General features: G+C 36.1%; 1 protein-coding gene across 1 annotated transcript; it reads left to right on the forward strand.

Moving 5' to 3' along the window:
- Positions 1-652: 652 nt before the first annotated feature.
- On the forward strand, positions 653-21,756 carry ATPsynE (ATP synthase, subunit E). Its single transcript, XM_089092835.1, has 3 exons — positions 653-797; positions 13,394-13,550; positions 21,629-21,756. The coding sequence occupies exons 1-3, from the start codon at positions 756-758 to the stop codon at positions 21,682-21,684; spliced, it is 255 nt and encodes an 84-aa protein (XP_088948961.1). The 5' UTR covers positions 653-755; the 3' UTR covers positions 21,685-21,756.
- Positions 21,757-24,832: the final 3,076 nt, after the last annotated feature.

Consider the following 24,832-nt stretch of genomic DNA (forward strand, 5'->3'; position numbering starts at 1 on the left):
TACCTTTGTACGGTTTAACCTGATTTCTTGTGCATTATAGTCGAAATACTTCTGATAAATTAATTTAGTTCTGATTAGTTGAATCGATCAAGAACTTATGTAGAATTACAAGTGAATTTTGTGGTCAACGCGTAACGCACCGGTGAGTAGCCTAGTCTGTGGATCCATGGGAATCTGTGGTGCTAGCCCTTTTCATGGCGTGATGGCTGATATGTTTTGTTTGTAGCTTCTGGCGCTTCTGGCTGTAGACTCATCCTATAGGTGGATTATAAATTCTTGTATTGACCTTCTTACTTTATCCATTATTTACCTTAATGCTCAAAATTTCGACAGAAAGGATTAACCCCAACAACAGCTTCGAGAGCGCTTTTAGAAAATTTCACTGGAACCTTTTTCTAAAATGCTTTTAGCTGTTTGATACTGCTATTTTGTTAAGCTGAGAAAGTCTATAAAAGCATTTTTCATGTTTCAAGCTATGAGGTTGCTACTTCCTTGGGTTCGTTTTTCCTGCTCTTGCCCTAGAACTTCTTCTAAGTTTTCAGTGAAATCAATTAATCATAACTGCGGCACGAGCGGCAAATTTTTAACCTACTGTTCATATGGTACAAATTAATCTCTTGTGGTACAACTTTTGTCGGAAAATAGTTTATCTGAAAGTATTGGCAACGCTGAATCATACCTTAAGTGCTTGTAGAAGAACCCCAGTAAAAATATAAATTTTCTCGTTTTCCATCTTCAGTTGTACTAGACCCAAAATGTCTTTTGCTCCTCCAGTTAATGTGTCTCCTCTGATCCGTGTAAGTTTATCATATACCCTTAGATACATTTTCGTAAAATTCCAGACAATCTAGGCTACATTTTGCTATCTTGGAAAGTGTTTAGGTTAGGAAAATGAAACTTAGCCTATGGGAATGGATCCACAGACTAAGGTAGCCTATATACCAGGAAGGCATTTTAATGTCCATAATTCCACCCCTTCCCCTCTACACAATGCAGATTATTTCCCATAGGCTATTTGACTTACCCTCATGTTCTCCCTAGACAGAGGCTTGAAGGCAATTATTCAATAATTGCCTTCAATTAAGAGCTTTTTCAAGTTGTAGAAGAAGCAATTCCAAAAAATAGGTAAATTTGCAGGTGGCACTATAATTTAGCAGGTGGCACTGATGAAAGTGAAAACAACATTTGATGCCTTTTTTTATGCTCTTTCATAGGCTAATTCAATAGGCATAATTGCTTCTGTTGGAAATTGCATCTTGAACCCTTAAAGGGGTCCCAAAGGTATTTCATTTTTGTAACCACACAAGAAGTTATCAACACTAGTTAAGTTATTGAAAAGCTGTTAAAAACATAGCCTATCAGTGGTTTATAAATAAGTTGTTCAAGAGTAAAATATCCCAAAAATACTTATATATAACAAATCAAACCTCATTCATTGGGCAACTCAAATATAAACTTTTTTCCTACCATTTAGGCTAAAAGTTTTTCAGATGCCATCAACAAAAATAGTGCTGAATTTTGCAATTCAAAACTTTGCTGTCAACAATTCAGGGTAATATATACCAAATCATATCATTGAGTTATGACTAAAGTGAATATAACATTTCCCTTAAATCTTTCCTTACAATATCCTCCCACCCCAACTCAGGATGACCTGCTTTTTGTTTGGCCCTAGAGGTTGGCCAAAAAGGACAATCTTTGGCAATATGCTATCCTTCTGCAGAATGCTACCTAGCCATCTCAACCTTTCTCTTATTATAGCCCTAGAAAGTCAGATTGAACCACACTTTTTGTACTGCCTACTGTTAGAGGTATAGTCAGTCAGTTGGGTATCCAAAACAATCCAATGGCAGTTTCTCTGTAATACATCTAGTAAATGTTCCTCTGTGTTTTGGAGTGATCATTCTTCAGGACTATACTTGACCTCTGTCATCACCAAAGCTTCCAATATTCTAATCTTAGTTTGCAGACTTATTTTTCTATTCTTCCAAACTTTTTCAACTGTGAAAAAAAAACACCCTGGGCCTTGTCTATTCTGCTTTTAACACCTTTACTGCATCCACCATCTTTACTAATAATACTTAGGTAAGTGAAGCTGTCCACTTGATCAATCTTCTTCATGCCCAACATCACATTTTCACTTGTTCCTAGCCTTAGCAACTAGTCTTCTTAATGGTAATCTTTGAACCTATTCTTGCACCCTGAACTTGCAAAATCTCTAAAAGTTCATTTATTTTCTAACACTTTCATCTAGGATGCATAATCTAAGTCCAAGAGAGTTTTACTTCCCCATTTGGTTTCAGGTTCTCCCATTACCTTTGCTGTGCTTCTTAAGACAAAAGCTATGCAAATATATAGCCCAAATTATAGGCTCTATGTTCAATTCATTTTAGCATGCATCACTTTTGTTTCAACTTCTTACCTGTAAACTGACGCAATGCTTACTAAATGGAAAAATGCTTGGGAAATATATAATTTGGGCTATATATTTGCACATTTGGGGGGCAATGAAAGTTGTTTACACATAGAGATCCTTTTGCCTTCTTTTGAAGTAATTTTTTTTTGTCAAATCAGTATGTAAGACATGTCCATACAAATTACAACCAAGTTTGGCAAGAATTATCAAGAAAAGATTGGTCATTCATTGAGAATGCAGATGCTCCTGAATCATAGAGTAAAATGAAAGAGATTCTTGTATCATCTTGTGACAAACATACAACAATGATGTGGATCCTAAGCCAACAACTCTTCCTTTTCTCACCTGTGATATTAAATCAGTAATCCAAAAAAAAAAAAAGCAGTGGAAGAAATATAAAGATATGCCAACACAGGTCAATTATGATAGATTTAAGCAACTCCATAATGAGGCTCGACAGCTTTCACAAAACTTACAAGAAAGTATGAAGAAGCAATTTCAGATGCTTCCAAAATCAAATCCCAAGAAATTTTGGAGGTAACCTATGCTTCCCTACAAAAACCAGGAAGACACTCAGTAACTGAGCTTTCTGTTTTTGGAGTGTTTATATTACCAGCACTAAAGACATAGCTGAGACACTGAACAATCAGTTTTATCATTCACTTTGGCAAACTGAATCCCTGCCACTCTTATTTTTTCTTAGCCACCCACTCTCCTCTGTAAAGAATGAGCAAGATCTTGGTGTCACTATTGACAATGAATTAAAATTCAGTGCTCATGCTAAGAGGTCTGCTGCTGGGGCTAGTATGACCTTGGGACTGATTAAGTATACTATTTTGTCTCATTCCCCTAAAGTTATCAGTCTTCTTTATAAGGGACTTGTGCATCCTAAGCTTGAAGTTGGAATGTCTCTTGCCTCTACATATTTTAAAAAAGACATAAAAGATCTTGAAGATGTGCTACTAAAGTGATATCTGGCATGCAAGAGCTTTCCTACCCTGTATGACTATCAAAGCTGAATTTCCCTACACATGTTTACAGGAGAAATAGAGGGGATGCCATTTTAACCTTTAAGTTATTGAGGGCTAATATTTTCCCAGCATTATTCCCTACTGTTGGTACCAATTCAAAAACTAGAGGTTATCACCTGAAGCTTGTCAAGCAGTCTACAATTTCTAGAGTCTTCACTCAGTTCTCCCAGCATTATTCCCTACTGTGGGTACCAATTCAAAAACTAAAGGTCATCACCTGAAACTTGTCAAGCAGTCTACAATTTCTGAATTCTGTACTCAATTTTTCTCAACATGTATTGTCAATAATTGGAACAAACTATCTAATGAAACAGTTACTGCTGAATCTGTTGATGTTTTTAAATGAAGGCTAGATGCTGAGTGGTCCTCTTGAGAATGTAAACTCAATTGGGTTGCTATCAAAGATAGAACAGCACCTGGTCACAAGTGAACCTGCATACAACTAGTCATCATTCCAGAGCTCTACAAGGAGAAATCCTTAGGTTGCTCCTAGCTGCAATTTAAGGTAAAAAGTCTTTACTACCCCAGATAGAGATCCACTTCCCAATCAACCTAAGTATAGAATAGAGTAGAATATGATTTATTGGCTAATAGAGCACAAAAGCTAGCATAAGCACGTCAGAATTACAAAAAAAAAACAGATGGTAGGGGATACACATAAAAAAAAATTTATATCAATTATTAAAATAGGAAACAAAATGGGATAAAAGAGTTTTTGTACCTAATGGTCATCATTTGGAGATGCAGATCCAGTTTGATATTTGGAGCTCTACGAGCATTGAGTCCTGTATTAGAAAGGGTTTGGGGAATTTCTTTAAAGGGGGGAAAAAACGTCAATGATAGTCAGAACTAAGGCGCTTGTGACCAAAGTTCATGGTAAGGATGTAATGTTGTGATTCAAATGTAATAAGTTCAAGTCCACCCAAACTTTCATCATATGTAGTATAGGCTCTCCCCAGAATAATTTGTATTGCTCTTCTTTGGATACATTCAATTTTAGAACATTGGTCTTTGGTCAACCTAGGGTGCCAGACAGGGCAAGCATATTCCAGACAGGGTCTTATATAAGAACAATAAATTATTTTAAGGTTTTGGATTGATATAGAGAACTGATTGAGAAGGGAAAAAGATTTACGGAGAAAACTACCAGACTTAAATAAGTGGCAAATGTGGGACTTCCATTTAAGGTTGTTGTCCAATTGCACACCAAGCAGTTTAACAATATTTAAATTTGGTATGCAAAGGTAAATATTGATAGGGGATATATTTTTAAAAAAAGAAAATAGCATGAAACTGCTTTTGGGTATGCTTAAGTTGAGTTTAACATTGTCAAGATCATTCTTTAAATTGTTAATGAGTGAATCAAGTCTAGCATTCAAAGTATTAGATGTTTGACAAAGGTTCAGCAATGTCAGATCATCCACAAATTTAAAAGAGTTGCCAAAACTTGGTAAAACATGGTTAAAAATGCTAAAGGACCTAACTTAGTCCCTTGAGGTGCTCCATAGGAAATTGAGGAAAACCCTGATGAATCCCTGTTAGGGAGGACTACAAATTGCTCATGGCCAGACAAAAAACTAGCTAACATACATAAAACAAAATTCTTGCACCTAAAGCCCTTGCATTATCTAGAACTGTCTGATGATCCAAATTGTCAAAGGCTTTGCGAATATCAGCAAAAACAGCCTCAACGTAGGAAATATTCAACTCAAGATGTTTGAAAACAGTGTCAAGTATATAAATTAAGCAATGCATGGTGCTATGATTCGGCCTATAGCCAAACTGAGTTGGGTTGATTCTATCATGAATATCATCAAAAAGGAAATGGTAAATAAAACTTTCAAAGATTTTAGAGAAAATGGAGGTTTTTGATATTAGTCTTAAGTCAGAGGGAACTTTTGGGGTCTTAGTTTTTGGTATGGGAGATATAATAGCTTGTTTAAAACACACTGGAAAAATATCATCTACAAAACATTGGTTAAAAATAGCAGTTAGAGGTACACTTAAATACTGGACACATTCCACAATCAATTTGTTAGGGATATCACCTGGGCATACTGACTTATTTGTGTCAAGAGTTTTGAGTTTAAGTTGAGTGATTAATTTCAATCACAGGAATGTCACTCAATGCACTGTTGGCCGGCATATGTTGAAGTGGCGGGTGAATTTTACAAATTGAAGCAAAATGATCATTTATGGCATCTGCACCCACTGGGTCACCATTACTCTCCAGTAAGAAAAATTTTGAAGAGACCTTTCCCATGAGATCTTGGACACTTTGTGGAACATCTTAGGGTCCAAATACAAAAGTTATTGAGCACGTGTGCACCATGCTCCTTTCTTGCTTTACAGATTTCACTAACAATGATGTTTCTAAGTTTTCGAGATTCTTGGAAATTCCTTCCTTAAAGAGCTTATCACGTTCATTTATTAGGCACAAAATTTTTTTATTTATCCATGGTTTGCAGTTTGATTTGCAAGTAAAATTTTTCACTGGAAAGGTGTCACAATATAACTAGAAAAGTTCTGCTGAAAACTTAGAAGCCATTTCATTACCATTGGTAAGACATAGGATATTGGCCCAAGATTTGGAACTAAATTTTAATTTGAAATGGGCAACCTTCTCATGAGCAATGGGCCTATAAGAATAACTGATCAATTGCCTAGGGGGAAAGGAAGATAAATGGGTCCAAAAAATGCATAGATGGTCACTTGCCCCCAATTGAGGGGCTATTTTGGGGACACAGTAGTAATCTTCAATGTTGGTAAAAATTAAGTCTACAGTTTTACCACTGCGTGTAGGCGACTTGACCACTTGATCAAGGCTAAGAACAGAGCTAAGCCACTTTTGGTCTAGCTAATTAAAATCACCACATAATGTGATTGCAGCATAAGGATACTTGCAGTGAATTCTGTGAGTATAAAGTTGCAGATTTGCCAGCAGCTCCTTCTTAAATCCACTACGAGAAGGGTAATAAATAATACAAAAAATCATGCAAGATATTTCTTTTGGGAGGTTTTTGGGTCTGGTCCATAGCCATTGAACTTCAGTTTTGAAGCTGTTCACTATTTCAGAAAATGAAAGAATCCAATTAGGATGGTTAAGACCAACAAAAAAAGCCACTCCTCCACCATGAGATAGAGGGCTACTATCTTTGTCTATCCTGGGCTTAAAATGGGAGTCATAATTTGGAATGGAGCAAAAGTCTTCAGTTGCAGATCATGTTTCAGCAAGGCAAGAATTTGAATTTCATCCATTTTATTTACCAGTGACCTTACATTCGCTAGAAGGGTTCTGGGAAATCTGTAGGAGGATGAGCAATGTATCATACCAGGGTTTTGTAATTTGCTATTGGACACTTGTTGTAAGTTCTTGGGTTCATTTGATGCAAATAACAGGACTGAGGAGATGGACTGATTTGACAATTAAAATGAGAGGGAGCTGGAACATAACATGGAGGTCTTCTGTATGGGTTTGTTCAGTACTATTGATTATTCGGATTCATGTTGCTTTTGAGGGCTGGTGGGAACAGTGAGCTGGTGTGGCAAACTTCGTTTTTTGGCCGACCCATATTCATAGTGCTAGTGCTAATACATAGGAGAGTTTGTCAGTTGATGATAACTCTTTCTGGTATTATTAAAAAGTTTTTTGAATGTATCAAAGCCAGGATTCAAATGAATCCAGTCAAAACCAACACAACAACCACTTCCAAACTTAATACAAATTCTCTGGTATAATAGTTGGCAGTCAGAGACCTTCCACTCACCCCCAACATTAAAACTCTTGCAAACAATGCAGATATTTACATTTTTTGCAAATATCCTTCCAGGCAAATTTGGATACACTCTTACGTGTAGTCAGTTCATGACCGCTTATCTTAATTGACTTGACCTTTAGTTCGCATTCATTAGTATTCGACTTCAAGTTCTCCTGGTCAGATGAACTCTTAACTAAGTTATCCCCAAGGTAACTGAACTTTTGAATAATACAAGTTTGTTTCATCACCTCTTTGTTACAGGAAACAATTGAATATTTATCCAGGTGGGATTTATTAATGATAATTTCCTGATTTTGATCCTCATTAACATTAAACGACTCTGGAGGGATTTCATTTAGACGTGACCTATGATCTGTGATTGCAGATATTTCCTTGCTTATTGATTCTAATTTATCTCTCATTGCTATAAGGGAAAGGAGTGATAAGTCTGATAGGGGATTAGAACAACAATTGCCACAAGTAGTAGTTTCAGTCTGGTACGAGGCATTAGATTTGTTGACTTCGAGATGGTCATTGTTATTTGGAAGGTTTGGAGCTAGAGGGCATGATCGAATTTCCATCATAATGTTCGCCAGGTTATTGCCTGATAGATGACGAGGGGGAGTAATTGGGAGAGGCTGGGGTTGACTGGAACAAGTAACAGCAAAAGTAATTACCTTTTTTGGACTATCCTTGTTTAAACTATACTTTTTTGCAGAACAATCTAGGCATAGCCAACTTTTAGTCTGTTGGAAATGTTCAATTCCAGCACATTGTTGGTGGAATATATGATCTGCAGTCATTGCATATCAAACAGTTTAAAGTTGCTGCAGCAACATTCAGGGCATACTCTCCTAGTCATTCTTGGGGTTTAGGATAAAATGAAGTTTAGTCTCTAATTAATTCCGAATATAATCCTTTTTATTCACACTTGTTCAAAAACTGGGATTTAATCCTTTTTAAAGAATAAATATGTCTTAACAGGTCAGAGACTGTCAGTAAAGAGAATGTTGAGGCTAGACTGAAAAATCTGAACTAGAACAAATATGTAGGGCCTGATGAAATCTCAGACATTGAAGGAAGTTCATGCAGAATTGGCCTTGCCTCTCTTGGGATTTTTCCAAAAATGCCTGGATACAAATACAGTGCCTCAGTACTGGCAGAATGCTAATATTGCCTGCACTCATAAAGATGGTAGCCAATTAGACCCATCCAATTACCACCATATTAGCATTATATCCATTGTTGGGAAAATTCTGAAAGGAAAAGTAAATACTGCCATTGTCAGACATCTCACCTCCAACAATTTTATTACACAGTCAGCACGGATTTATATCAGGATGATCCATTGATACAAATCTGTTAGATGCATACAATTTTGTCACAGAGCTCCTAAATAGAGGAATCCCTGTAGATCTCATTCTCCTGGATTTTGCCAAAGCATTTGAAAAAGTATGTCATCATCAACAACAGGCAAAATTAATTGCAATTGAGGTAAGCCAGGAGATGATTCAGTGGGTGATGGCATTCCTAAAAGATAGAAGGCAGAGTATAAATGTGCATGGAGAGAACAGTCCAGTATTTTCCTCAGATAGTACTGAAGTCAAAAGTGGAGTCCCACAGGGAACAATCTTTGGTCCAACATTATTCAACATCTATATCAATGATGCCCCACAATCTGTCATAAATAAAATGAATCTGTATGCTGATGATTTAAAAATCATCAGCCTTACAAAAACAAAAGAAGAGCAAGCCTTATTACAACCTGACCTAGCCAAACTCTCTGATTGGGCAAAACTCTGGAGGTTAGAATTCAACTTTAAGAACTGCAGGACAATTCATTATGGCAACTAAAACTGGAATTTGGTATGTGTATGGCAACCCCATTAAATAAAGGCAACAGCAAAAAACCAGAGTGTCCAAAGGCAAGCAATTAAATCAATAGAGGGTTGTAAAAGCCTAGACTACCCATCCTGCCTGGAGAAGTTACAGACTCTTACCCTCTCCTATCAACAGAAATGTTGGGATGTCATCATGATGTAAAAAATGCTGCACGCTCAGTTCTTGCAACAAAATATGCTTGAACTCAGCCAGTCAACAAGAACCAGAGGACACACCAAGAAGCTGTACTGCAAACAAGCCAACTCCAGACTAAAGAACAACTTCTTCTCAAATAGAGTTGTGGGGCTCTGGAACACCATAAGTGAAGGAGCAGTCTCAGCCCCTATTGTGGAGGCCTTCAAAAGAGCTGTGGACAAAGATTGGTCATCCAAGTCATGGCTTCAAGAATGGGATGCAGCCAACACACTGGCTCAACATCTTGACTAATCAGCACCTAAAGGATAATTCCTTAATTGCTGGACAATGTGATTTAGGGCAATTTTTCCTTCTGTGAATTAGACTTGCTTAACTCATATCCTTTGCTAGCTAGAAGATGAACACAGGCTAGATAGCTTACCAGTCAATGCATGCTTTAATACTTATTCCAAGTGCTGGTATCATTCATGTCTGAATTAAAAATTTTGTCTATCCTGGAAAGTTGGTGAGTAAAGTGGTAGAGCCTCAATGATGCTCTGGGAAGGTGCCTGCCTCCTCCTCCTCTTATCTGTCCAAAGGGCACTGACTGATGAACTTTTAGGCCACAATCTTAGCATTATAAAAGTAAAACATAGAGAATTAGATGTACTGCTCAAATGAGGAGAAAAAAAGTGTTTTGAGCCTCATGTCTTTACTCAGTCTTGGTTTATATGGTTTTATAGATTTGAAAATCTGTATTCTAATCTAAGGGAAAAGTCTTGATGTTGTTTATAATCCTGTGGATTTTGCTTTGAGTTTTTAAATGTTGGAATTGCATTTTTAAAACTAGAATAACTAGTTCAAGCTGGGGTGGTCACTTTTACCAATAGGCAGGAGATAATTTGTCCTTTGTACTAGTTTACTATTATTAGCAAAAAATTGGTCAAGTAATGTTGGTTGCTGGTGGGGGTAAAAATGTATGAATTAATTGACAGCTTAGAGAACAGAAATTGTGAATACAATCAATAAAGGGACTAATGATGGTTGAACTACAAGCAAGTATGTAAAAAGTTCCAAAGCTGCCAGTAGCAGAATTTCAAAAGCTCCCAACACTCTAGTAACACAACTTGTGTTTTGACAGCTTTTCTTTGAGCAAAAATTATTTTTATATGTAAGAATGGTATTTTCGGACAAAATATTCCAACAAATTTAAAAACTGTCAAGTAGCATTGCTACTTTGCTACCCCACTTTGTGTCCGGCAGACGACAAGTAACAGGGTTATAGAGAAGCGCTTCCTTCCATGAGAGACTAGGGAAATTAAAGTCACATGTGACAAGAAATCTCCTTTGAAATTTCCTGTGGTTTTGTGAAACAAGTTAAAGAGCATGTACTTGGTATCTAAACAGGAGGGGTTGCAGTATACATATCTGAGTGTCCAATAAAAAGCTGACAAACTTATTGCAAGAAAAGAAGAATAAACTAAAGATTGGGATATTGTCAACTTGTTCCCAGAAAGAAGAGGGGCAACTGATCTGAAATTCAGGACATGCACCTTGACTGTTTACAGTTTATTGATCCTGGTTGGGCATTGGTCCATGATTTCAAACCAAAAGGTCTCTATGGATGGCAAGTTACATTCTGTATTCAGTTCTTAGACGTTATATCCAGCTTTTACATAAGCTATGAGTCCATGCTTACAATATTGCGATGAGAGGTTAGAAATGATTTGGTAGCCGGGCATTTGAATGTGCATATCTTCTAATCTTGCTACTTGTCCCTGTGAAAAAAGGCACAGTAAGTGAAACATCAATTTGATGCCTCATGTGCCAGGAATGGCTCTGGAGCATCTTTATGTTTTTATTATCTTCTAATCTGCTCTTGATATTCTTAGGGCATACTTCAGTAAGTAGAACTAGATCATAATCTTTACTATAAATTATTTTTAGTAATTAGTTTAAATTAATATTTGTAAATTAGTATACTTCATAATAACTTGTTCTACATTGGCTAATAGAAAGCAAAAGTCTGGACTTACATGTGAGCAGACATTTTTTGGGCCAGTGTTAAAGGCAAAACATTTACACCTCTTTGGAAATAACTCAAGGGTAATCCTATAAGAAGTGACTGGCATGCAAGATGTGTGCAATGATTTCCTTTCCATCAACAAACATTTATAGAGGGTTCAGTAGCAGAGTGAACCAAGTCTAATATTTGAAACTTTGAAAGTAGCAATGCATCAACAGATGTTGGTATTGCTTAATATGTATCAATTAATATTAATATATTTGTATTCTTAAAATAAGCTCTGATTTCTGCGTTAGCTGAGAATCTTCCTCAGTCACTGAATGGCTGTATACATATCTAATTTCTATAACCTTAATTTGCACTTTGGAATCAAATTAAGATCCATCTTAATGTGTAAATTGCACCATAGTTGATGATGTGGATGATCAAACATCAAATGCATCCCACTGGTACTTCCAGGGAATACCATTTCAATCAACATCTAGTAACTTCTTGAAAGTTTCATTATTGTGTGCTGAGACTGTTATATCTGAGCTCCAGTGGTTGACTACACGGCAGGAGAAAAACTGTTGTTGGTGTTGAATTTTGACAGATGGCTTGTTTAAATATCCCCTCCTGTCAGTACCAATATTTTGTGAAGTATTTGTAGCTAAAGTGAAACAAATCTACTCTATTTTGGTTGAGTGTATTGCTTTTGTGGGAAGTTCATTGTATATCTCACTGCAAATTGATCTTATAATCAGGGGCAGATACCTTACATGATTATACTACATATTGAATATTTGAATAGATTCATTCTAATGTTAGAGATATTTTTGGTGGTAAACTCTTGGTCTTTTACTGTTGAGGTGAAAAGGGTGATTGGCTTGTTCTTCAATTCCATAGCTGAAACTGAGTTAGGGCTTTCTATTATTTCAGGAGGGCTTGTGGAGGGATTTTTGCGTTTCTGCTTCCTAATAACTGTCGGAAAATCATCATTAAGCTGGGAATCAGTTTTTGGGTTTGGGGACTCTGAGACTGTTATCATGGTGTTATTCTGGCTGTCATCACTAGAGATTGGAGATACAGCAATGGCATTGGCATTGGCAGCGATGGGGATGTCAGCTTCTGGATACCAATTTGATAGTTGATCCTCTTCTCTGAGGGGGCTAGAAGAGCTAGGATACATACTGTTAAGGAAAGAAAAAATCCAAAACAAATCCTACTCACAATAAACCTAAAGGAAAAAGCAATAATATACTTCCCAAAAAATTGATAATAAAGGCTTAATTCCGATCACTGAGGATGAAAAAGGATATCAATAAAATAATTTTTCCAAACATCCGATTTCTCCTTTTCTTTTCCCCATTGATGAAATGGTATATCTCTTTGATGAAATGGTTATAGTCTTATAAACATTATGCTTTTACTAGCATAGGAGAAAGGTCGGTAATTAAATGATCTATGTCGGGTTTTTGATGTGTAGTAAATAACTGAGACCAAAACTTTGGAAAGTAGTAAACAAAATTATGTCAAGTTAAGTGAAAGTGATATTTACTAGGGGTGGATTGTTACAAGTGATAAATCACTTGGGGTGGCAACCCTGAACGAAAGGGGATTTTTGGGGAACCGATTTTTTTTCGAGTTGACATATTTTAGGGGAAACCTCCAAAAGATTCAGGGATAGAAGTACTGGTATTTTCAGACGAAATCTGCCAACAAATTTTACTAGGCCATGAAAACTGCGAAGTAGCATTGCTACTAGGCTGTGCTACCCCACTTTTTGCACGCCAGAGCACAATTTGTGTTTTGACAGCTTTTCTTTGAGCAAAATTTTTTATATGTAAAAATGGCATTTTCAGACAAAATCTGCCAACAAATTTGAAAACTGCCAAGTAGCATTGCTACTTTGCTACCCTACTTTTTGCATGGCGGGACCCCTTAGGTGAGAAAAGAGTGGAATATATTTATGTATTTTGACCCCCCCCCCCCTCCCTGTACCTGGGAAAAGTCTCTTATCCCTACCTGAGGGTCAGGTATGTATGCACATTTGATTATAAAAGTAACTGTTTTTTGTTGAAAAAGCTGTTTAATATTTTTCTAATATTAATTATGCTATTTTTTTTAATATTTAATATTTTTCTGTTTAATATGTTTTTATTTTTAGGCTGGAAGATATGGTGCCCTAGTCGTTGGAATTGTGTATGGTAGCTACAGATTTGGGTCATTGCAAAAACGTGAAAACGAATGGAGGGTTGAAGAAGCAAGACGAAAGGTTATTAGGGATGCCTTAAAAGCTGAAAGTAAAGCTAAAGCAACAAGAGGTAAGACTTGGTCAATTCACCAAATAGTTGCATTTAGTAGCTTTCCTTTCCATATCCTTTGGGGGGTAATAATTATTATTTATTTATTACCCGTCAAAAAAAGGTACAAAAGACGGAGTATCACTAAAAAAGAAAAAACGCACAAAAAAAACACATTGAACAAATTACAAAGACGAGAAACAAAAACTGAATTATACATTGCACTGCAGGTACGTAAATATCAGAAACATGGAAATTATTCAATCACGGAATTTTTTTACTTCAATACATAAAACAAAATGCTTAAAAGAATGGATAATTAATAAACAGTTAAATTATTAGTAATATACACAAAATATTATCAGAGAAAAATTGACACCAAGATTGAGAATAACCAAATTGGTAAGTGACCAGAAGCTGTTAGTGAGCGACAAGGCTAGAGGCTATGTAAGAAATGTTAAAAACCTCATCTAAGATCAATACTGGTTTTTGCTTTAATGCTTAAATAAACATAATTTGGGTCATTACCTTCAAAGAGAGATTAAGCCCTATTTATCAGAGTAAACGCCCTTGCAGAAATTCATGGAAATTAGAGATGCTTTTCACAACTGTATATAAATATAATACAGTATGATCATTCCCTATCTCAACCATTATACAAAGGCGGACCGAGATACAAGTGCTCTCGAGAACATTTAAAAAAGTATAAATATAAGCGATGTTCGATTTTTTCACGGGTAGACAAGTCAGATTTCTCTTGAACGCGAAACTTGGCTTCACCTTTATAACACTAAATTTAAAAGAATCTAATTTTAAATTCCAATACATATATAAAAATCGGTAATTAGAAGTGCAATGTTATTATTAGATGTTCTTAGGAATTACGAGTAGGTTTCGAAGTATCGAGTCGGTTTCAAGGGCATCTTGAGAAGGTTTTTATGAAAATACGCATGCCAGGGTAATTTACAATTAACCGGTGATGACAGATTAAATGGGAAGAGCTGTTTGTACGTACTGAGGATGTAGTAGCCAAAATCACTGAGCCGTGATCTTACTGTTATATTATTTATATACAATGCTTTTCACTCTGGTATATCTTGCAATAAGGGGGGCTTTTGCAATAAAGGGGACCAGGAGACTATGTATATACAGTCAGTAAAAGTCATCATTCTACAATTTTGGTCTTTCACGGTCAGTAGCGTATCCAGGGGGAGCCGGAGGGAGCTTCCGCGACTGACACTGAATCGGGCTCGGAAAGTGACGGCATCTTTGAAGATTTGCCAGTGATTGCTCACGGTGTGAAACACCAAGTTGAGAAAAATTAGGTTAGTGAGCCTGTGACGAACATGAAGAATTCTAGGTTTTGTCTTGTCAAGACTTCTGACGGCTCCATAACACCAATAAAAAAATCCACGCTGTTGTGGCTTCTGAGGGAAAGCTCTGAGAAGCTGAGTAGTGACCGATTAAAACGGATGATGGTCCAGGGCCGACGAGTAGGACTACGTGAGTCACCACAAACCAATGCAGAGGTCGGTGTGAAATCGCACAATAAATATCTGAGAAACTAGTTATTTTTTTTTGGTTGGTTGTTTTACTTAGCGCTTTTTACTAATAACTCGGTAGTAACAGTTTTTCTGACTGTTTCTTTACAGTTTTCTCTTCAAATACCCTAAGGCCTGGATTTACCACCAAGAAAGTCTAATTCTAAGTACATTCGGGAAAAGGGGACCTGCGCTTCCTCCGGATTCCTTTGTCTCAAAGCACCAGATTCCTTTTTTTTCTTATACAATTAAGAATCCGAGATCCAAGGGTGTGTCTTGGCACAGCCACTAAACAGAAAAGCAGGTATGATAAAAGGGAAAGCGACGTGTGAAGACGTGATGAAAGGCAACTTTTACCGCTGGCCAAGCCATATTGAATAGGGCTGCGAAGCGTGACGTCAATTCTTGGGCGGGAACTTCAAATAACGATGAAACGTGGATGCGTAGACACGCTTTTTCGGAACTTTGGCGAATTGTTTTGGCCTAAAATATTTGTCGTAGATCCTACTAATCCACCAGAACGTTTTCACGTCGAAATAATACTAGGAATATTGACAATCAGTTGTTAGTTACAACTAGAAACCACGTTTCACGGTAATTTGAATTTCGTGCTTTGCTTTTTACGTCATCACCGCGCAGCCCTATGTTGTATAACTTAAAAACCGTGTTCCGGGATTTTTTTTTGAAATTTCGGATTTTTTTTTTGAAGAAAAATCGGAATTTTATTTTTGAGCTGGTGGCAACGCAGCATGTGTAATAGGAAAAAGTGACACCATTAGTGCCATGTAGGGTTACCTAGTTTTTGCATGGATATCAACAGCTTGCAGTCCTCCTTTCTTCTTCTTTAGGTACATATCAGTTGTTTTCAGTCTTGGGGGTTCTTTTCCTTGCCAAATAAACCCGTAAATGATTTTTTCCAATTTTTAAAAGATCGCTTTTGAAGGTGCTGAAATATTCGACAGATAGCGAATAACAGGGAAGCTTACATATTGCGCCCTTTGGAATATGCCTCCGGCGTGCCTCCGGAGGCATGCCTCCGTGCCTCATGCCTCCAGATGTCCCTCAAAATGCCCAGTTGTTAACCCCTCGGCTCCAACTAGCGCTTCCGTGTGGAACCGATCACACATTTTCTCATGTGAATTCAACAATATTCAGAGTATTTCAATTTGAAAAGCATATAGATCATATAAAATACACATCTTCAGAATGACTGGACATATTCAGATCTTTTGCTGAATAGGCAATCGTGCGGAAAACGCAGCGTTTCCACATTACTAAATTTTTTCTCTAGATTCCATGTTTTGAAGGATTGAAATTTGGCATGCTTGTTGACCTGGGTCTTGTGTCACGCGTAAAAATTTTGAACCCAAAACTCAGAAACTCGGACTAGCACAATAATTCACGCGTTTTGGTTTTGAAGAATATCATAATGTAGAAAATGGAAATCTAACTTTAAAATATAGATAATATCTTCAGTCCTGCTTTAAGAAAATATAGGGTTTGCCAAAAATAAGCAACTAATCACCCTTTTTTGTATGTTTTTCCAAGAAGCTTTGGATCTAAAGCTGAATGGATATCTCTGTGTTTTTTACTTCCCGTCCATTAAAGACCAAGATATATAATAGAACTATGATTAATTATGATTTATCTAATAATTTGTAATTCACACTATCTTTTAATCTGGTTTTTTACTTTTTGCTTTTTTCTATAAATAAAAGTTCAAATAGGGATTAAATCCTTTTAATAGACAGTGAATGATAACAGTGATAGAAATTCACAAAAATACCAGATATTTCGGTCACATATACATATACAGTTTTACTACTGATGACGGTCACTGTATATGTGACCGAAATATCTGGTATTTTTGTGAATTTCTATCACTGTTATCATTCACTGTCTATTAAAAGGATTTTATCCCTATTTGAACTTTTATTTATCGTCATGGAAAGGCAGTGTGGTCTCCGAAATTATCTATGCTTATTTCTTTTCGTCACTTCATTTCGTCTTTTTTATTTTAGACTTGGATTTTGGCGATGACAGTAGTACCTCTGCTTCTAGTAGTATTGACTATGTCATGAGCGGTGTGGATGCTTCTTGCTCGAAGGGCTCAGATATGACCGAATTTCACCAGCCAACTGAACAGGATTCTGTAGACTCGTCCCGTGTACTTTCAAAGTTAGATATCGGCTTGTATGCCGGAAAACTAGATCAATTCAAAAACCTTTCAGACGAAGAAAAATACAATCTTTTAACAAGTCACTTCAAGCCGAACCAGAATTTTCCATTTCATTCGAAAGCATTTATCGAAAAGGGAAAAACGAAAGTTCGATCTTTTCAGTACTCTTGGTTACAAACTTTCCCAGAATGGTTGGTCTTCAGTCCATCGTGCATGGGTGTCTTTTGTGCAAAATGCGTTTTATTCGCTTGTCAAGCTGCTGGGAAGGGTAGCCATCAGGTTCAAGGCTCTCTAGTCTCGAAACCATACTCAGGACTCAAGCATTTCCTTTCAGACATGCGGGCGCATCAGAACTCTCGTTACCATCTTGATTCAATGATTAGCGCCGAAAGCTTTGTCTCCGTTTATGAAAAATGAGCTAGGAGCATTGGGTCTGCTAGATCGAGTGCAGAGACTTAAACAAAAAAGGAAATTCGAGAAATTCTAACACCGATTCTGTGTGTGGTCCTTTTTTGCGGGTGGCATGAGTTACCTCTGCGAGGACACAGAGAGGAGGGTAAACTCTGCGACGAAACTAACGTAAATGAAGGCATTTTTCGTGGTGTTTTGCGTTTAATGGTAGAGAGTGGAGAGCAATGTCTAAAAGAACACTTCGAAAATGGCGCAAAAAATGCGCAGTATATATCTCCCATCATTCAAAACGACCTGATCGATTGTGCCGCGTCCATTATTGTGCTAAGCATTGTGAGTGATGTAAATAGTTTAGTAGAATATTCAATCCTTGCCGACGAGACTACAGACATTTCCAATAAGGAGCAGTTACTTCTTGTAGTCAGATACTACAATGAAACTCGTGCTTTACTTGAAGAGCGGTTTCTCGGGTTTTCTGTTTGCGAAATCTCACCGGCTCTGCAGTAGCAGAGCCAATCATTTGCCAATGCATTACAATCTGCTTAAAAATAGAGAAATTTGTGGGGGCTGGTTTTGATGGGGCCAGCAACATGTCTGGCTGTTATTCTGGTTCACAGGCAGAAATTGTGAAAAAATATCCGCATCTCATCTATACCCACTGTGCGTCGCACAGCTTAAATTTGGCTTTATGTAAAAATAGTAGGGTAGGACTTGTTAGGTCAACCTTTGCTAATATACAGCAGATTTCATCATTTTTAATATCATCACCAAAAAGAACGAATATGTTTGTAGAAGCGGTCGCTGTCGTTTGTCCTGATAGTCCCGTGAGAAAGCTTGTGAAGTTGTGCGAAACGAGATGGAGCGTCACGATTGCATTTTAGTTTTTATGTCTTTTTATTTTGCGATTATTCCCGTACTTGAGGAAATAGTTGGTAGGATACGGTGCGATACGGAAGTTATTTCAAAAGCAAATGCGTTGGTTTCAGCAGCAACCGAATTTAGTTTTATGTTCATGTTGGCTATGCTAGAGTTTGTTAGTGCCATAATGCTCTCTGTCTCTAAGGCACTGCAAGCCGAAGATTTAGACTTAGTTGAGTGCTGTCTGCATATTAAACTATGTTCTGATACTTTACTGCAGTTAAAACAAAATGATTTTGAAATAATTTTTCAGAAAGCCTATGAGCCTGCACAAGAGGTAAATGTGGCTCCGGCTGTTCCAATGTCTATCCGCCGAACGTCCATCAACGATAATGAGTCCATCAAGGTTTTTTATCGCGAGTCATTGTTCGAACCTTACTTTGCTTCACTTATTGAGGAACTTGATTAAAGATTTTTGCGCCATCAGGAGGCATCTTTCAAAATCGGAAGGCTTTTGCCAGCTAACAGCGAGTCATTAAATATTAATGAATTTGTGAACGCTGTTGCTGTTTACGAGGGATTTCACAGGGGTAGACGTGCGCTCGAATGTGAGTTAGTCCTTTTAGAAACAGAAGTGGCTCGGAAAGTCTGAGAAACCATCAACTGTTGCTTTGACTCTTGTGTCATGCGATGCAAGATTTTTCCGATGCATTCGAAAGCTTTTGACGATTTTTCAGACATTACCAGTGATTACCGCTTCTGCTGAGAGGAGCTTTAGCTGTCTTAAGCGATTAAAAACTTCTCTGCGGAGCTCCACGGGAGAGGAGCGTCTGAAGGGACTAGCTCACATGACCCTGAACCACGCTATCAGGTCGATGCTGAGCAAGTTTTTGATCGATTTGCAGCCAAAAAAGACCGGCGGCTGTTACTGTGAGAGGTTAGGTCGTCTTTCGTTGCACGTTTCTCTAAGTGCAGCTGATTCTGTTTTTTTAAACTTTAACTGTGCTTTATCTTCTGTAAACAATGTTAATATCAATACATTTCTTGCTTTCGTGGCTGTTATAATAGTTAGACTGAGGCCCTACCCCTCCGAAACCAAATTCTGGGCAATTGTCTTTGATATAATATTATTTTTTATTTATTTGGTTCTCTAAAACAAGGGTCCCATAGGCAAATATAAGGAATAATGCACTTCTTTGTTTTATATTTTCTAAATTCTGCCACTTCGTGGCAGTTCCAAAACATCTACTCGCCCAAAATAGAAACTCTCACTACTTCTAACTTTTTTTTTAACTCTGACTTTAATGGCAAAATATTGTCATCCATTCTCAAACAAAAAAAGTCTACAACTAGAAATACTCATGACAAGTGTGTACTTTTAATTTCTTTACCTAGCAACCCCTCCCCCTACCCCTCGCCTGAAATCTTGCACTATGATAGATAATTTTCTTGCTCACATGACTGCTATAAAAAGGTAGACTGACGCCCCCCCCCCCCCGAAACAAAATCCTGGATACGCCACTGTTCACGGTAACATACATATTTAATATATATAGCTTAGCTTGTGCTTTTTCATGCTGTAGAACCAAAGTCTAATTTGTTCATTTCTATTTGTTAATTACTTCTTAATTTTAATTCTATTCCTTAATTATTTTTGTTTGTTTTAATTAATTATGAAAAATTTCTACTTCTTAATGTTCTTAATCGTTCTATTTCTTTATTTTTACTTAATTTTAATGTCAAATCCTAGTTAAGGGGTCACACCCAATTCAGTAATAATACTATTATCATAATTCAAAAAGGAATATGTTAGCCTTACCCAATTAGAAATTTTGTTTGCCTTTCTTTCATATTAGTAAGGATTAATTTTGAGCTTATGCATGAACCAGAATTTGACCAAGACTCCAAAATTTGTAAGTTACAAATATTGAACTTTATATTCTAAACACAACTTAAATTTATTAAATAAAATTCTTACTTTTTCAATAAAATAGTTTTTCCATATCTGTGTTGATGTCCTGGATTTCTATTATGAGGCTAAGATTATCTGTTTATCAATGTTCCTGATGTGTATATATCTCACTTATTTCAACTCCATCGCTTGAGGCCAATATAGGGTGTAGTGATTTCTAAGAGCTAAATTTGTGCTTAAATGTCCCCTGGCCCTTACATGTACTTGGGAATTGTCCAAGTAAATGTGGTTTCATCCCAGAAAGAAAAGGTCAGAGAAATAAACTGGTCTGATCCTGAGAGGAGCAAAGACTCCTTTATCAACAACAAAATTAGGCTGTAAACCCATATATTTCTCTTAAGGAGGCTGGTTAACTTCTTGCATTAAAAATTTACACAAATGGTAATGTAATCAGCTCTAAGGTTATGCAAGACGTCTGATTGTTGCCTAATATATTTGCAGAAGAATAGCATACGTCGAAAGAATTAGGTTAACCCAATTTACATAAAATATGACAAAGAATTTATAGGTTTATATTATACAGAAATATATGATATGGAGATGTATGTATAGACAGCCTCCAGATGCCCAAGCAATTTTGTATTTATTTATTTATTTACAAACGGGTTACAATAAATAAATAAACAACTTCTCATTTAAAAACACTATCCAATGCATTACTGCATGCCGGACAAACCCCCCCCCCCCCAAAAAAAAAAAAATATGTGATAATTATTTCCTTATATTTCCTTGGACCCTAACATAACCCAACCAAAAAACAAATAAATATATTCTCTCGCTTCACTCTCCCACCCCTCCGATAATAAAATCAAGAAGTGGGAACTTGAGAATCATTTACACAAACAACCCAACACACCTCACAACATTCCCAAAAAAGGAAATAAAAGAAATAAATAAAGAAAAATTAGAAATACTATCAACTATCACTAAGCGTACAAAGCATTGTGCTATTCAAACATATATTTATTAATTAACATATTTATTTTCTGTTTCACTTGGACGGTTGGGTCAAACCCCTAACCCCCCCCCCCTGGATACGTCCCTGATCCCTCTCCCCTCCAAGTGAAATAGAAATGTATTTTTGCTTTCGTGTTTACTAATGTCCAGGCTTTTTTTTACCTACCTTTTTCTTTTTCAGAGGAGATGCTATACCTAGCCAAAGAAACTGGAGTGAAGGTGCCAGAAAACTTTTAAAATATATTTGGGATGTTTTGGAAAGTATTTCTAAATATTCTAGTGTAAAAATATTAAATTGTCTATTACTAATAGTTCTCTTCCATTTATTGAAAAACGAAGGAAATTTGTAAATTACATTGAACCTGATATTGTAAGATAAGACTAAATTTAATTGAGTCTAAGACGGCATCTACAATATAGCAAGTAAATTCTAGATAAATAGTTTGATAAGTCTGTTGTTTTTTTGTTTTTTTTTTTTTTTTTGAAAAGAATAAAGATTTCGGACAGAGATATTAAAATTCTAGAGCCATTTTCCCCAAAGTGGAGCCCCTCCGCGCTCCAATTAAAGTTCAATGGACCTGTTCTCTCAGCCTATAAAGTTCAGTTGACCTACAAGGTGGCTAACTTATTAAAAAACCGGTGCATACGAATTTGATACAAATAGGAGATCAAATGCAATGCAGAGTCGGAACGTTGAACAGAAAACCAAGTCGGAAAGTTTAAGAACAGGAATGACGCGACTGATTTTTACTCACTCTTATACAACTGTCAAACTTCAGCTTGACAGTTTCTCCTGTTTTTGGTCTCGAATTTCAGGTAGCTGAGGATTTAAGAAAAAAGTTAAGGAAGCTGGGAGGGAAAAGAAATTTTCCAAAATTCTTGACCTATCTAGATCGTTTTTTCACACCTGAAGATCTTTCCTTCGTCAAGACTAGAATACTAAGTTGAAAAAGTGATTTAGTGTTTTGAAATTTAACGTTTAAGGATTTAATGCTAAACGTTTAGAAACATATATATATATATATATATATATATATATATATATATATATATATATATATATATATATATATATATATATATATATATATATATATATATATATATATATATATATATATATATATATACATCGTATCGGGAGCCTGGCGGCTTCGCCGCCGGGCCCCGGCATTTGGCACTTCACAGGCTTCTATATATGGACTCTCATTATCTGTTGTCTTCTAACTGCAGACAATTTGAGCCTTTCTTGATGTCATGATGACACCACAGGTTCGGTATAGCCACCCTGTGAAAAATACGAATACCTTCTTAAATTCATGACCTATTTAGATCGTTTCTGTGGTCAGTCATCGCTGTCCCTTGTTTTCTAACCGTAGACTTCATTGTCCATTTGTGTTCATCTTTACCTCAAAAAGTTGTTTCCATACCTTTTGCTTTAGCTGTTTAGATCGATACATCATCTCATTTAATTTCTTAAGGTGTTATTGATAACAAATACGTCTTTTCCAGTTTCCAACCACATACCACTATTAAACATGTTGTGTTAAGTTCAATATGATCCTCACAATCGTTTTTTCCGAATCTCTTTGTCTTGCTGTTGTGATTCTTAAATCGACTAGTTTTCTAGTCGTATTTACTTGTGATTCATGTTCACAAGTCAAACGCTCACGTATTTTAAATTAACCTAAATTAGAATTAGTGTCATTATAAAATTACGTGTTTTTTTTATTGGACCTTTAACTTTTGCCTTTGCTTGTCTTTTGTCATTATGAAAAACATAACGCCGAACCTTTGTTTTTTAACACAGACTGATGCAGTATCAGGTTTTTGGATACCGTCCTTATAATCTCTAATGACTTTATTTATTGCTATTTCATCGCTTGGAGCTTTTATAAAATGTTGAACGTCAACTTTTGCTCCGGTTTGTCTTTTGTCATTATGAAATACATAAGCCTATTGCTGATTTTTTTTTTTTTTTTTTTTTTTTTTTTTTTTTTTTACAAAGGCATGGTTAGTATCAATGATCTTATCCATGTCAAAATCCAAAACCCAATTATCATGTCTATTATTTGCAATTTTGGCACGTTTTGACTCCACTGTCGCTTTTATTCTATCCCCATTTTTCTTTGTTCTTCATTTTGAATTTTCATTAATTCATAAAGTATGCCAATGCCTTTTCTTTAGCTACCCTTATTGGTCTAGGTTTGCATGACGGTCCAGGTTGTAGATTTGTTAATTGTTCAGGTGGTGGGACTAAACTTCTTTTTCGTCTGAAGAATTGTCATTTATAATACTTGTAAAAAAAAATTTGTTTTGTCTTGTCTTGTTTGATAGTCCAGGTTGTTGATTTTCACCCTTGTGAATTTAATCTGTTCGGGCTGTTCTCTTGGTCTTATCACGTTTGATAGTTCAGGTGGTTCCAAAGAATTATCATTTTAGTTCTCATTGATATCATTTTCAATTTTGACACGTTTTGATTCTCGCTGTCGCTTATCTTCTAATCCCATTTTCTTTCTACTTCATTTTGGATTTTCATTACTTCAGGCAATTTGCCAATGCCCTTTGCTTTAGCTTCCCTTATTGGTGTAGTCTTACATGATTGTCCAGGTTGTAGATTTGTTAATTGTTCAGGTGGTGGGACAAAACTTTTTCTTCCAACGAATTGTCATTTATAAGACTTGTAAATTTTTGTTTTTTGAGTCTCGTCTCAGTTGATCGTCCAAGTTGTTGATTTCCACTTATTGGGAATTTAATGCCAATGTCTTTTGCTTTAGCTGCCCTAATTGGTCTACTATAAGATGATGGTCCAGGTACTAGATTTGTTAATTGTTCAGGTGGTGGGCCAAGAACTTCTTTTTCTTCCAACGAATTATCATTTATAACACTTGAAAATTTTCACTTTTTGGGTCTACCTCTAGATAAGTTTTTCATACACATATGTCTTTTCACTGAAGTCTTTTCAAAGATATTTGAGTATTCAATCAAATCCAATTCCTAACAACCATTTCTATTAAGCTTCAAATTTTTAGTTTTCTTTTTTAAGGTTTTTGGATTGTTGTAATCCTTTGTTGAAATATATACAAATATTTTGGCACTTACCAGTTTTTGCTCGTTAAGCAATTTAATGTCTTTTCAAAGATATTTGATTATTCAAGCAAGTCTGATTTCTACCAAGCTTCAAACTTTTGGTTTGCTTTTTTAAGGTTTTTGAATTGTTGTAATCCCTTGTTAAAATATATACAAATGTTTTTGCAATTACTAGTTTTTTCTCTTTACGCAATTTAATCTCTTCATTGTAAACTTTTCCTTGCAGAAAAATCTTCCATTTTTTCACATAAATGTGACAACGTCATTGCAATACTGATTTATTTTAAAATGATAT

The sequence above is a fragment of the Artemia sp. Qi Xiang Cuo genome, chromosome 8 (genome assembly GCF_049724085.1).
Source record: "Artemia sp. Qi Xiang Cuo chromosome 8, ASM4972408v1, whole genome shotgun sequence".
NCBI classification, from domain to species: Eukaryota; Metazoa; Arthropoda; class Branchiopoda; order Anostraca; family Artemiidae; genus Artemia; species Artemia sp. Qi Xiang Cuo.